This window comes from Meles meles, chromosome 5 (assembly GCF_922984935.1).
Source record: "Meles meles chromosome 5, mMelMel3.1 paternal haplotype, whole genome shotgun sequence".
NCBI lineage: Eukaryota > Metazoa > Chordata > Mammalia > Carnivora > Mustelidae > Meles > Meles meles.
This window is the reverse complement of record NC_060070.1, coordinates 134,794,020-134,808,437: the sequence shown is the minus strand read 5'-3', so window position 1 is coordinate 134,808,437 and position 14,418 is coordinate 134,794,020. Positions and strand designations below refer to the sequence as shown.

Sequence of the window (14,418 nt, the reverse complement as noted above, 5' to 3'; positions counted from 1 at the left end):
AAATGAATGAGAGGTGCCCCTGGGTGGCTCAGTCGGTTAAGCGTCTGACTCCTGATTTCAGCTCAGGTCGTGATCTCAGGGTCCTGGGATCGAGCCCCATGTCAGGCTCCGAGATCAGCATGGAGTCTGCTTGGGATTCTCTCTCTTGCTCTGCCCCTCCCCCAGCTCATGTTCACGCTCTCTAAATAAATAGATAAAATCTTTTAAAAAAAATGAATGAATAAAACAGTTTACTACAGTGTCTCTTAATAGTTCTTTGGCTTCAGCAAGCCTCACATACTGTTTTAATGCCTGTCTATCATTTACTAAAGATTTAGTAAAGCAAATCAACACTTCTCAAGCTGACTTCACATGTTGAATCTCATATCCCATATTTCCCGTTTCTTACATTTCTATCCAATGACTTATGTCTAGTATAATAATGCCCAATCTTCTTTCTTACCAATATAGGCTAATGGTTATACCAGCTCTGTTAATATCCAAAGATTAAAAAGGGAGGGGGGGGCATGTATTAGCTGAATGGTCCCTGAACAAATCCTTTGTTAAACCTAAAAGCTATCATCCATAGGCACTGCTGATCTATCAGAGGAGCCCGAGTCTGGCAAATGATGAATCATTATTGTATATTCAGCCAGAAGCTGGAATTAAAACCTACAAGAATTGTAATAGTAATAAGAATATGATTAATTAGAAAAGAGTGTATAGAAATGGTTGAGAATATGGACTTAGAACCAGACAGCCCCAGGGTCCAGTCCTGACCTTGCTCCTTGCCAGCGGGATCAGCCTCGTCTATTACTTTAGCCTCAGCTTCCTTCTTTTGAGTCCTACAAGGGCTAGACGGGGTAATATTTGCTTAGAACAATATTTGGCCCGTAAGTGGCGCTGGGGTGGCCCCGTCGGTTAAGTGCCTGACTCCTGGTTTTGACTCAGGTCAGGATCTCAGGGTCGTGGGGTCAAGCCCCACGTTGGGCTCTACGCTAGCATGGAGTCTGCTTACGATCCTCTCTCCCTCTGCCTCCTCCCCCGATAAATCATAAAATAAATCTTTAAAAAAAAACCACTTTAACAATGCTCGGTAGATGTTTCTTTTGTTTTGTCTTTGCTCAGTAAATGTTAGTACTTAACGTGGATCCCACATTATTCTTTACAGAAAAAGCCTTGCTCCACTCTTTGTTTTATTTGAACCTGTCCGTCCTGTGCAGTAGCAGGAAAGGTGTTGCTGTTCCCCTGGGATATCAAGAACTGAAGTTCAAAGAGAGGCAAAGTAACTTAGCGAAAGCTCATTAATGGCAAACCCAGGACTCAAACTCTGGTGCTCTCTCCTCTGGGTTTTTCAGCGATCCAAGGAGTCCTGGTTTTTGGGGATCAAAGAGCCAGTCCCTGATAGCAGCAGTTTCCAACCAGTCCAGGGGCAGTGAGAACACGTGACAGGGGTTTTCCTGTCCATGCCGTTCGTATTCTTGGGCCAGATGACTGAAATGAGAAAATGAGGGTCAGTGTAGGGAGTTTTAAACAGAGTTAATCGTACTCAACTTCCAGGACTCTGCCTCTTACTCTAAGGCTACATCTTTCCTACTTTTCGATGTTAAAATATTCTTACAAAATGGTGGCCGAATGTGAGTTATTTTTTTATTAACCTGTCTGTCCGATGTCACAGAACTTAGACAAAACCACCTTGGGCCATGAATTTTGTTTTAATATGTGGAATTTAAGAAAAAAAAACAGATGAACATAGGGGAAGGGAAGGAAAAATAAGATTAAAAAAAAACAGGGAGGGAGGCAAAGCAGAAGAGATGCTGGACTCTGGGAAACAAACTGAGGGTCGCTGGAGCAGAGGTGGGTGGAGGATGGGGTACCTGGGGGAGGGGCATGAAGGAGGCCACGTGATGTGATGAGCAATGGGTGTTACATGCAGTTGACAAATCGCTCAACTCTACCCCTGAAACTAATAATGTAATAATACACTGTATGCTAACTAAATTCAGTTTATATTAAAAAAAAAACTGATCTAAAGTTTGAGAAGGGGTTCTAGCCCTAGTGTGATTTCATTATTATACGTCTTAATAGTTTTAAGTTCCCAGTGTTACTCAGTCTATCCACATCAGGCCATAAAGTCCGGTCCTTGGATTTGTGTGCGGTTTCCCTTTTATGTCTTTCTCTTTTTTTAGTATCTAGGTTACTGCTTCTGAGCCTTTTTGGCAGAAATCGGTCATTTTAGGAATCTAATAAAATTATGGATGCCTCGCTCCCCTCCACCCCTAAAAAGCACATACACAGTTATCGGCACAAATTGAGCAGTCCGTAAACTTGGTGGTGCTCAAACCCAGGAACCTCTAGGTGGCTCTAGTTGTCTGTTCATGTGACCCATTTTGTTGGTTTGTTTCCTCTTACTTCTTCCCTGTCAGGTGTTAGGGCTCACACAGGGGAGATGGGTTTTACAAGGGTAGAAGGTGCAGTGTTAGGACGCGGTGTTTATTTGGAGGTTCCTACAGCACGTGGGGCTTTTCAGGTGGAACAAGCAGTTGATGGAAGATTGTGGGAAACCAGAAGTCTTCTGTAGAGTCGATAAGAATAGAAATTAAAGAAACACCTTTGGAGGGCAATCTGGAAATATCTACCGACTTTTAAAATTCAGACACTTGCATTTGTATGTTAAGGCATGTACACGGAGATCTTTGTGTGGGGCTTTTCATGGAGGAGCAAATGATTGGAAACACACAAATGTCCATCAGTTTGGAACTAGTTGAATAAATTATGGTGTATTCATGTTAGTATACTCTGCAGCCATTAAAAAGGATGAGGTAGCACTATGACAACATGAAATGACCCCCAAGATACGTGAAAATGCAATTTTTTTAAAAAAGAAAAGCACACATCCACGAATTCTAGCCGCTGGTGACAATACTGCCTTCCAGGTGGGGACCGGGAAGCCAAATCTCCAACGGGAGACACACTTGCTTTTTTCATTTATTGTAGTGACTAAATTATTTTATTTTGTATTTTATTTTTTTCCTAAGTGATTTTAATTATATCCTTGTTTTACTTATTCAAGCTTAAATAAGCTGCCTTATTTAAGGTTGCTTAAGAATGAATTCCTTTTTTAAAGTTACCTTTAAAAATTTTGAATTAACTTTTACACTCACTACGCAGTATGAGAAAAAGAGGTTAGAGTATATTCAGGTTAAATTGCCTAAATGAAAAGGGATGAAGGGAGGCTGGTGGCTCAGTGGGTTAAGGGTCCGACTCTTAGGCTCTCAGGGCGGTGAGACTGAGCCCCCACTGCATCAGGGTCCACGCTCAGCAGGGAGTCTGCTGAAGCGTCTCTCCCTCTGCACCTCCCCCACTCAGGCACTTTCTAATACATATGTCAATCTTTAAAAAAAGGCGGGGAGATGATGCCAAATTAACGGTTTTCTTTTGGCCTCATTTTCTAATGTGGGGATGAGGGGGCACCTGATAGCATTAAGAACTGGTAAATGAACAAATCAAAGGAAATAGCTGTTCACACAGCATGGGGCCAGGCTAAGGAATTTACCACCACAGACAGTCATGGAGTCAGATATTGTGGCTGGAGATTTTTTTTTTTTTTTGAAGTCTGGTCACTTCTGTCCAGTCATAACATTTGTAGTTATGCAAGAAAAGATAAGGATAATCAAATCTGATGGTGCAGGATGTAAGCTGATCGTTGGAAAGGAAGGAATTTCTCCCCAGCCTCCCTTCTTTTTTGGCTTCTCCCAGTGCCTCAGAATAACATTACACAATTAGCTAGGTTCACTTTGAAGAATTGACAGTACTTCCTCTGAATCATTAGGTATCATCCATGGCCAAGGGAAGGATTCCAGACCTGACAGGGCAGCAAAACTCATGACTCTTTTTTTTTTTTTTTTTTTTTTTTTTTGCACCCAGAGTGGTGCCCCTTGGGTTCAGAGGTGAACATGTTTGCAGGGGAGCCCCCTGGCTGCTGGGCTGCTCCTGCCATTCCTGGGGAAAGAACAGGTTTGGGTTCTTCTCCTGTGGAGCTGGCGATCTCCTATCAACAACAAAGGCTAGATTATCGCGGGAGGGACTGAATAGACACTCGGGAAATAACTCATGCTTTTTCTCTTTCCTTCTTTGGCTACAGCTTGTAATGAATCCCTCCACCAGGGGTAGACAGAAGACATAAACTAGCGCTTACCAGTCTCATTTCGCCCAGCTACAGGTCTTATAGGGTTACCACTCATGTTTATCCACGTGATTCAAAAAACACGGCACCCTTCTATGTACCTCTGTCTTCTGTTTAAAGATGTACAGTAGAATGGATCCAATGGACTTGGATTTGGAGTTCCACTTAGCAAGACCCACTGCGGAATGACTCCATTCCGTCCCTCTCATGTGATCAGCTCCAGGGTAAACCATTAAGTGTCCAGTCACGTGAATAAGAGGATCCTCTTGTTAAATGGGGTTTCTCTCATATTATGGAATCCGGAAGGAGGCAGACAGGGTGTTTGTTAAATGTGCAGGATGAATGCGTATCCTTATTCCAGGACTTTGCTTTGACGGGCCTTTTCCATCAACCCTCAGCTGGACGAGCTGGGGACAACAGAGTTAGTGACCCCCGGCCCATCTGGTAGCTGGACACAGGGGACAGCCTCTTGCTATCCCAGACCTGCTTCAAACAGTGGGTCATCCAAACATCGAAAGCCAGGAGAAAATGTGTCTCCATCATTATCGTGTGACTTAATCACACACTAGAAAGCTCTAACTGAGCCTTAAAAAAAAAAAAAAAGAGCCCTCTCATTACCTATAATTATCATTTCTTTTTGTGCTGTCCGGACCCATTGGCACTGGCAACCTTCTCAGGAGACCCATCGCGTTTACTTTCTGCGGCGATGGAAATGCGCTGTATCTCTTCTGCCCAGTGGGGTGGCCGTTAGCTACAGAGGACTCTTGAGCACTTAGGATGTGGCCAGTGGGACCAAGGAACTGAATGCTGAGTGCAATTCGACTTGGATTAACTTGTGAACAATAACGCCATCTGGACTTTAGCCCTCCTCACGTCCCCATCTCACTTTGACATTAACGTACCAGCAAGTGACATAGCCATTTCGTTCCTTCCCAGCCAGTGCGTTGGCTCTCTTTTTGTCATCAGGATTTAAAAGCGACACTTGGGTGTCACTTTGCTGTTTTCACACAGTTTTAGTAAAAGCGATACAGTCTCATCACTGTGGAAAGGCTGAGGGCTGCCCTTACGCCTAACCCCTGAATGGCGATCTCAGGCAACAACCTCAGCGAGGCCTCTTTTTTCTAAATGGAGCAACTGGGAGTGAAAAATCTAGGAATCTCATGTTTGCATAACCGAGAGCGACATGGGGTACTAGGAAATTCCATCAGTAAGCCAAGCACCTTCTTAGCAACAGGGACCGTGTCCTTTATCTGTTTCCTTAGTTCCTAGCATAAATTTTAATAAGTGTTTCTCAAATGAGTGAAATAATATGTGAAGGGATAAACTGATATGGCTCAGAAACGATGCTGGTGACGGAACATTGAAGACGGCGTCTTTATTAGCGGATAGGTCACAGGAACAAGACAAAGAACAATAATGTGAACTTACAGGACAACTAATAGACACTGCAAACCATCTATGACTAGTGTTAGTTCTGTACAGAATAAATGGTACCCTACCTTGATGAGATATGCGGAACCAGAAAAAATTTCCATTTTCCACAACATTTTTACCTCTGAATTTAGATTTTACGATGGCCCTTCTCCCCTCCTGGACATTCCTTTCCACCTTGACTTCCTTTGCACCCTTGCCCTGAGAGACACAGTGTAGTCAGCCGCCTCCCCTCTCTGACTCCTGCCCTGTTTTACCACCATCATGGTCTGTGTGTGAAAATACTTTGTAAACTGAAGCCCTTAACAGAACAAGAGCCTCACTTTTCTATTTTAAGATGCTCTCACAGGATAACCACAGTTTTTCCTAGTCCCTTTTCTGCTCTCTTCTTGGTTCTCATGTAGACAATCCATCAGTTTCTTTCTTTGATAACTCATTCCTGCCCTTAAGGCTTTTTTTTTTTTTTTGACAGACAGAGATCACAAGTAGTCAGAGAGGCAGGCAGAGAGAGAGAGGAGGAAGCTGGCTCCCTGCTGAGCAGAGAGCCCGATGTGGGACTCGATCCCAAGACCCTGAGATCATGACCTGAGCCGCAGGCAGAGGCTTTAACCCACTGAGCCACCAAGGCACCCCAAGGCTTTTTTTTTTTTTTAATTGTATCTGATGACTTGTATGTCCCACCATCTCAACTGCTGTAGCCTCATTTCCTTCTTCGTATCAAAGCATACTTGAAACCCCAACTCGTGGGTGACTCACTTCATTAAGCATCTGCCTTTGGCTCAGGTCACATCTCAGGGTCCTGGGATCAGAGCCCCACGTCAGGCTCCCTGCTCAGTGGGGAGTCTGCTTTCCCTCCCACTCTGTGCCCCTGAATCCCTGCTTGTGCCCTCTCTCTCTCTCTTTCTCTCTCACTCTCTCAAATAAATAAAATCTTTTTTTAAAAAAATGAAACCCCAATTCCTATGTAGAAGTTTCTCAAACAGCAAAACCGGTGTGTTACGGAAGAAAGAACTCAGAGCTCTAAGAAGTGTGAACAACTGATTTAAGAATTTACTTGGGTCTCTAGATGGTTGTATGATCAAATATACTTCAATTTTTAAAAATGTACAAATAAATAAAATAAAATATCAAATGAGGTTTAAAAAAATATAGAGGGGCCCCTGGCTGGCTCAGCCAGTTAAACAAATGACTTTGGCTCAGGTCATGGTCTCAGGGTCCTGGATAAGCCTCGGGGTGGGCTCCCTGTTCAGTGGAGAGTCTACATGACCCTCTGCCTCTACCTCTGCTCCTGCTTCTGTTCTCTCTTTCTCTCTCTCTCTCTCTCTCTCACTCTTGCTCTCGCTCTCTCAAATGAACAGACAAAATCTTTGAAAAAAATTTTTTGAAAAAATGGAAAAGGTTTTTTAGACTCTCAGCAATAATTGGGAAGGGTATAAATGAAATTCTTCCAAGGTCCCTTGCTTGCATGTAGAAGTAAAAATGTTAATGATATTAGCTTTTCTTTTTAAGATTTTATTTATTTATTTATTTATTCATTTATTTATTTATTTATATGATCTCCGCTCCCAGTGTGGGGCTCAAACTCACAAATCCGAGATTGAGAGTCTCAGGCTTTACCAGCTGAGCCAGCCAGGCACCATAATATTAGGTTTTGACACCCAATAGTACATGTTTGGTAGTCTTTCCTACCAAAATAGTAAAAGATTGAGAATTGCCAAGTTAATGAAAGAAAATTATCTTAAAGTATTGAGTCAGTTCTAAAAAAGGCAAAAAGGAAGAAGGGGAAAAAGATAACCTAGATTAGGCAAGCATGAAGCTGATGGGAGACCGTAGATTTTGAAACAAATAAATCTTAGGAAATAAAGGTGTATAGTGACAAAATGCTTTTCTCAAAATATAAACGTTGATAGCTGAGTTGTTTTTATAAAACTGTGCCCTTACAAGAGACACATTAAATTATGAGAACACAGAAAAGATTGAAAGCAAACATATAGAGATAAGATAGAAAAAGATAAGAAAATGTATATTGTGGAAACACTAACCAAAGGAAAACTAGTAACCAAATTAGGATCAGAGAAAGGATATTGAGCAAAATATATTCCAAGAGATAAAGAGCAATCCTTCAGGATGGTAAAACATGTAATTTACCAACAAAGTATAAAAATTCTAAATTTGCAGCAAATAATGTAACTGCCTTAATAATTGACAAAAAAAGGCACTGAAATCAGTAAGACAATAGCAGATTTGAACAAGACAATTAACAAGCTTGATCAAATTGGCATTCGTGGAACTGAGTCCCTATTGCTGCACAATAGGCAGAATATATATTGTTCTTAAGTACACAGTGGGTATTTATGAAAAGTGACCCCATGCTGGGCCGTACAGCAAGTTTCACCAGATTTCGAAATCTGAAGATCACACACACTGTGTTCTGACAACTTAGAATAAAGCTATAAATTAAAAATGAAAATATTACTGGAAATATTATGTAAATATTATATAAAATATTATGTCTAAATAAGCCCCAGGTCCAAAGAGAAATCACAGTGGAGGTTAGAAAATATTGTAAACTGGAAGAGAATTTATGACATTGAAGCTATGGGGATACAACTAAAGCCACGCTTCAAGGAAAACTTATAGTTTAAAATTTTTAAATGGAATTTAAATTTACAAAAAAATTGCAAAATATTAGATATACAAATGAACTTAAGTTTACAGAAAAATAGTATATGGGAAGGAAATACTAAAAATCAGTTTTCTAATTACTCATCTCTAGATGTGTGAGAAAAACAGCAAATTAAACCTAAAGAAAGTAGAAATAAAGGGCAGGGCTGGGTGGCTCAGTCAGTTATGTGGCCAACTCTAGATTTTGGCCCAGGTCATGATCTAAGTTTCCTGGAATGAGTCCTGCATTGGGCTCCCTGTTCAGTGGGAGTCTGGTTGTCTCCCTGTCCCTCTGCCCCTTCTCTGGCTCTTTCTCACTCTCACTCTCTAAAAAAAATAATAATAATAAATCTTAAAAAAAAAAACCAAAATAGAGAATAAATAGATGAGAGGAATGAACAAAACAGAAAATAGCAATAGAGAGGACCTACAAAGCTAAAAATTTTGTGTTTTTTTTTTTTAATTTTGTGTTTGACAAGAGTAAAGAAATGATGCAAAACTTGTTATAAGAGCATGACTTGGAAGAGTCCCAAATTCTATCGGCAGCAGAATGGATAAATAAATTGTGGTTTGTTCATACAGTGCAATGCTTTACAGATGCCCGAAATGAACTGACCCAGCCACAGACCATAATATGGATGACTCTCACGAATGTAGAGTGAAATCAGCTAGATGCAAAATTATATGTACTATATGATTCCACTCATATAATGTTCAAAATAGTATAGTTAGTACCTGGTTATCCCTGGGGAGGTGGGAGATTGTAGTGATTCGGAGGGGGCTCAGGGAGGAACTTCTGAGGTGCCAGTAACTGTCTACTTCTAGACGCGGGTGACAGTCCCCGGGAATATTCTCTGGATGATTTGTTGAGTTGTATGCTCTTTTGTAAAGATACAAACCTATGATGAGGTTTATTCAAAATAAGACATATTATTTTGCTGAACTTGGGGCTCAGTGCCAGAATTGGAAAGGTGAATCAGAGGCAGTGTCTGGCTTCCAGGAATTCAATATCCCTGTGGACAGTGACTTAGAGACCAATGCGCTAAGTGCCGTCGAGGATCAACATACAGAAGAGGGCCAGTCTTGCCTCATGGGATCAGGATTGGTTTCCCAAGGAGTCAGCATGTGAACGGGATCTTAGAGTATCATCAGCCTCAGAACAAAATGAAGTGTCTGGGGATATCTGGGTAGAACATTCATAAACACAAGCCAAGTTTAAAAGTGGAGGCATGTTCACTCAGCCACTAAAAAAAGAAATGATTAGAAAAATCGGTACTTATTAAGTTTTGCGTTAGTGCCGAAGGCTGATCATAAACGAGAGAATGGACCCCTGCCAGGAGGCACGAGTAAAAATAGAATTGAAGGGCAAATCTTCTTTGTTAATCTAAAACTACATGCATGGATCTCAGTGTCTGTAGAGTGGATTAATTTTATACATTTGCTGGTAGCCAAGCACTGATAGGAGTAGATATTGAAATTCAAAATTATGCACATCTGTAGGGAAAACGTGAGTGCTTCTGTGCGCCTGTTCACACGCCGCTCTCCAGCTGCCGATAATGCTTCCAGAAGCACAGTGAGAACATGTCTACTCCACAGGCTTAGGGCTTTCTGTCTGCTCCCCCTGCTCGTGCCGCCACTGCCATCCCCTCCTGCAAGCCAGCGTGTACCCTAGGTAAATTTATAGGTTACCTAGTGTAACCTTCTAAGTGGGCGGGCAGCTCTTCACTAAAGGGACATTTGGAAGGCAGACTGAGGTCCTGTTTTGTGCGTGCCTCTGCTCTGCACTTAATGCCGGGCCCTGCAGTCATCTGCCTGTGAGTCTGTCTCTCCTATTCATGTCCTTGTCCCCTTTGCCTACCACAGTGGCTGGCACCCCATGGGTGCTGAGCAAATGTTTGCCGAAACCACGTTAAATAAAAGCCCAGGTGGTGAGTGGCCCTAACCGTGCAGCTGTGGCATGGGGAAGGCTTATCTGTAGCCCCGAGGGTGTGGACTGATGAGGGGACAATTTATCATGCCAGTGAGGACGCTTTTGAGTGTGAAAACAGTGAGGTGCTGGTCATTTTCTACTTCTTGTAGAAAACTGGTAGCTTCCTACTTCACCTTGAAAAAAGGTGAATTAATTAAACTAATTTAATTAAAAAGGTTATTAATACATATGCGGGGGGTGGGGGCTCGCCTGGGTGGCTCAGTCGGTTAAGTGTCTGCTTTCAGCTGAGGTCATGATCCCAGGGTTCTGGGATCGAGTCCCGTGTTGGGCTTCTGGCTGAGCGGGGAGCCTGCTTCTCCCTCTGCCGCTGCCCCTTCCCCCACCTTCCCTGCTTGTGCTCTCTCTCTTTCAAATGAACAAATAAATAATCTTAATTTAAAAAATACATATGCCAGGTTAAACCAAGGATCCTCTGGAGAAAACCGAGATACGGTCACCCCGGTGAAGACTCTCTTACCACAGAATTATTGCAAGATGTGCCTGTCACCCCAGACACTCCCTCTCATCTGTGGTCCCCACCCCAGGTGACCGTAGAGAGTCTGGTACGCGAGGCAACACTGTGCGTTCTAGATCTCCGAGAGGAAGGTGGTCCTGGGGACTGCGCAGAGACCTCCTCCTCCCGTGTTCCTGCAACAATCCCGGGGCGGGGGGGGAGACCCACCACCCTTTTAAGGTCAAGTTCTCATCTCCTGTGGGCTCTCTGGGTTCCTGCTGAATCACCAAAGCCTGGTGTTTGGCCCACGTGTGGCACCGGCAGACACGGGGCGGGGGGGTAGCTGGGCCCCGTGGCCAGCGCGGAGTCGCCAGCATCACGCCCTGTTTGCTGGGCAGGCCTGGGGCCAGCGGCGCCCCCCACTCCTGCTCCGCCCTGTGCTTCTGCCGCGGAGACAGAGCCCTCCCCGGGGCCGGCTGTCACTGCTGCTTTCCCGCCTCCTTGAGAAAGCGCGCCATTCTCTCTGCCTGCAGACACCGTCGAGGCCACGGGGGCCGTGTTCCTGGGGCGCCGGCTAAGATCAGGAGACAGCACGCGCCTCGGGAGCCTGGGGACGTCCTAGAATACGGAGTCTGACGGAAGGGGAGATGAAGAACAAAGATAGAAGTTTGCAATCAAGGAAAACATTACCCCCCAACACACACCCCCGCCGCCCCCAAAAATACTTTCCAGGCTATGTAAGGAGTCCGTAAACATTGCAGCCGATGAACATGTGATAAACGATTAACTTCCCAGTTTCTCTGATAGGAAGGCTGCGGAGGGAGATAAAGCAGGGGCGCACGACGGAGGACAAACAGCTCAGCATCCCACAAACCTCAACATGTTTCTTTTTTTGTTTTCAAGACCGGTTGCCATTTCCTCCGCGACGCTTGTTTGTGAACGCGCTGACTCATCTGGAGGCCCGCGCCCGCTTCGCTGCCCGAGGGATGGGCTTGCACTTCTGCCAAGGGGACTCGGGCGAGAGATAACGGCCGCGACAACAATAGCCTTCCTCAGCTGCCGGCCAAAAGCGCTTTTGGCACTGGGTGTTGCGCTGAGAATGACTTATCTTCAGTGCTCCGAAAGCTCTGAAGTTCTGGAAGCCCGGAGTGGTTGTTTGCCAGACAGAGATAACGGGCAGGATGCGACTGAGAGCCAGAGGCCCTGGGGAAGCCAGGCTACACCTGGCAGCCGCTGAAGAGGAAAAGGGGATGGAGCAGCCGGTGAGCACATGGTTTCCTGGTTGCCCAGTCCTTGCTGTCAACACCAGCCAACAGTCTCAAGTTAGCCCAAAGGACTGACTTTATCATGAGCCGGATTAAAACAACAACAACCAAAAAAAAAAAAAACAAACAAAAAAAAAAAAAAAAAACCCGTAACAGGTTATGTTGCAAAGAGGAATTTCCAGAGATGTGATTTTAAAAAAAAAAAAAAAAAAATTGGGGCACCTGGGTGGCTCAGTGGGTTAAAGCCTCTGCCTTCGGCTCAGGTCATGATCCCAGCATCCTGGGATCGAGCCCCGCATCGGGCTCTCTGCTTGGCAGGGAGCCTGCTTCCTCCTCTCTCTCTGCCTGCCTCTCTGCCTACTTGTGATTTCTCTCTGTCAAATAAATAAATAAAATCTTAAAAAAAAAAATTAATGCAAGCAACTCATCTTGGAGAGAGAATCTGTTCATTTGCAGTAGTTCTGGTTAAAAAATACGTGATTGTGTGACAAGGCAAGGGTTTGGTTGTCTTATAAATTGCTCAATTGGTAACACATCCTTCATTTTTTTTTTTTAATTTAAATTCAATTAGGCGGGGCGCCTGGGCGGCTCAGTCCGTTAAGCATCTGCCTTAGGCTCAGGTCATGATCCTGGGGTCCTGGGATCAAGCCTGGCTTGGGCTCCCTGCTCAGCAGGAAGCCTGCTGCTCCCTCTCTTACTTCCCCTGCCTGTGTTCCCTCTCTCGCTGTCTCTCTGTTAAATAAGTAAATACAGTCTTTGTTCAAAAAATATAAATTCAATTAGCCAACACATAGTAAGTACATCATTAGTTTCAGATGTGGTGTTGAGCATTTCATCAGTTGCATGTAACCCCCCAGGCTCATCACAGTTACCCCAGCCCCCCACCCACCTCCCCTCCAGCAACTCTCCGTTTGTTTCCCATAGCTAAGAGTCTCTCCTGGTTTTTCTCCCTCTCTGATTTCTTCCCATTCAGTTTTCCTTCCTTTCCCCTATGATCCTCTGCGCTGTTTCCTACATTCCATAGAGTGAAACTTTATGTTAATTGTCTTTCTCCGATTGATTTATTTTGCTCAGCATAGTACTCTCCAGTTCCATGCAGGTCAATGTAAATGGTAACTAGTCATCCTTTCTGATGGCTGAGTAATATTCCATTGTACATATAGACCGGATCTTCTTTATACATTTATCTGTCCATGGACATCACAGCCCTTTCCACAGTTTGGCTACTATGGACATTGCTGCTATAAACATTGGGGTGCACGTGCCCCTTCTTTTCACTACATCTGTATCTTTGGGGTATATACCTATAATGCAATAGCTGGGTCTTAGGGTAGCTCTATTTTTAATTTCGTAAGGAACCTCCACACTGTTTTCCAGAGTGGCTGCACCAACTTGCATTCCCACCAACAGACGCATCCTTCATTCTTACGTCATGGTTCTGATAACCTAGAGAGGCAGTTGAAGATAGCTCAGAGCTTGGACCTGCTTATTCTGAGCTGTCCAAAGAGCATCTGAAATTAGTATTAACTGTTCTACTTACCAAACGCACCTTTAGGGATAGGGATGATGCTCAACGCTCTGCAGGCTTCTTCAGCTCAAGTCCTTACGTGCCTAGATAGGCATCACCATTCAGTTTCTGCTGTAGTTTTGTGATGAACATTTCCTTCATTGTCTCATAGAACCTGTTAGGGTAACAACTAAAACAGCAATAAAATAATGATTGTGTTAGTGATAAGTTCAGTGCTCTACTATGAATCGAGTTACAAAGGGCTACCCAAGTCCTGGGCAGCGTGTCGGTGCTAATAACCCTGACTAATTTGAGGGCAGTGGAGGGCAAGGACTGGGTTTGTTTCATCAGTATTCGAAGCCACAGAACTTGTTCTTCAACAGTGAGTCCAAGAAAATGTCAGAGCCTGCTGAGTTCTTGGAATTTTGATACATAATTGATATTTACATAGTGATTTAAGATTTCGGCAGGAGAGCTCCCATGTCAATGCTAAGTAACTTAATTACATTGTGCGTAAAGACAGCATATTCTTTCCCTTCGCCTAGTGCTGCCTAGCCTGACTCCTATTCTTATGGTTATTATAAACTAATCAGCACCATCTTGAGGAGTATTTAACAGGCATCTAACATGGTATCATGCTAGAACACCTAAAAAAAAAAAATCCCTCTAGATTTTAGAGCGCTCCTTTCTTTTAATAGATGGGTAGGTTTGTTTTCATATGTTGGTTATTTAAATCACCCTGAAGAGAGGAGGCCCATCAGAGTGTGAGTCTTACCTCAATCAAAGCCATGTTTTTTGTCGGCTATCATACAACATATTTTCAGTAAGATTTTGGCAGGTGAAGGCTAGATTTAGCTATAGATAGCTTAGGGGAGGGTAAGGACCACACACTGTTGGCAACGTCTTTATCCTTAGTCTCTTGGTCTAATTAAGATTGTGATTAGCCATCTGATCTCAGTAGTA

At 43.6% G+C, this 14,418-nt stretch overlaps 1 protein-coding gene across 1 annotated transcript in view; it reads left to right on the top strand.

Moving 5' to 3' along the window:
• Window positions 1-12,151, top strand: part of BLOC1S5 (biogenesis of lysosomal organelles complex 1 subunit 5) — a 76,280-nt gene extending 64,129 nt beyond the window's left edge. Inside the window, exon 6 of the mRNA XM_046006164.1 lies at window positions 11,587-12,151. Within this exon, the coding sequence (XP_045862120.1) occupies window positions 11,587-11,711 (125 nt within the window). The 3' untranslated portion in view covers window positions 11,712-12,151. The remainder of the gene's footprint in view (window positions 1-11,586) is intronic.
• The last annotated feature ends 2,267 nt before the right edge of the window (window positions 12,152-14,418 follow it).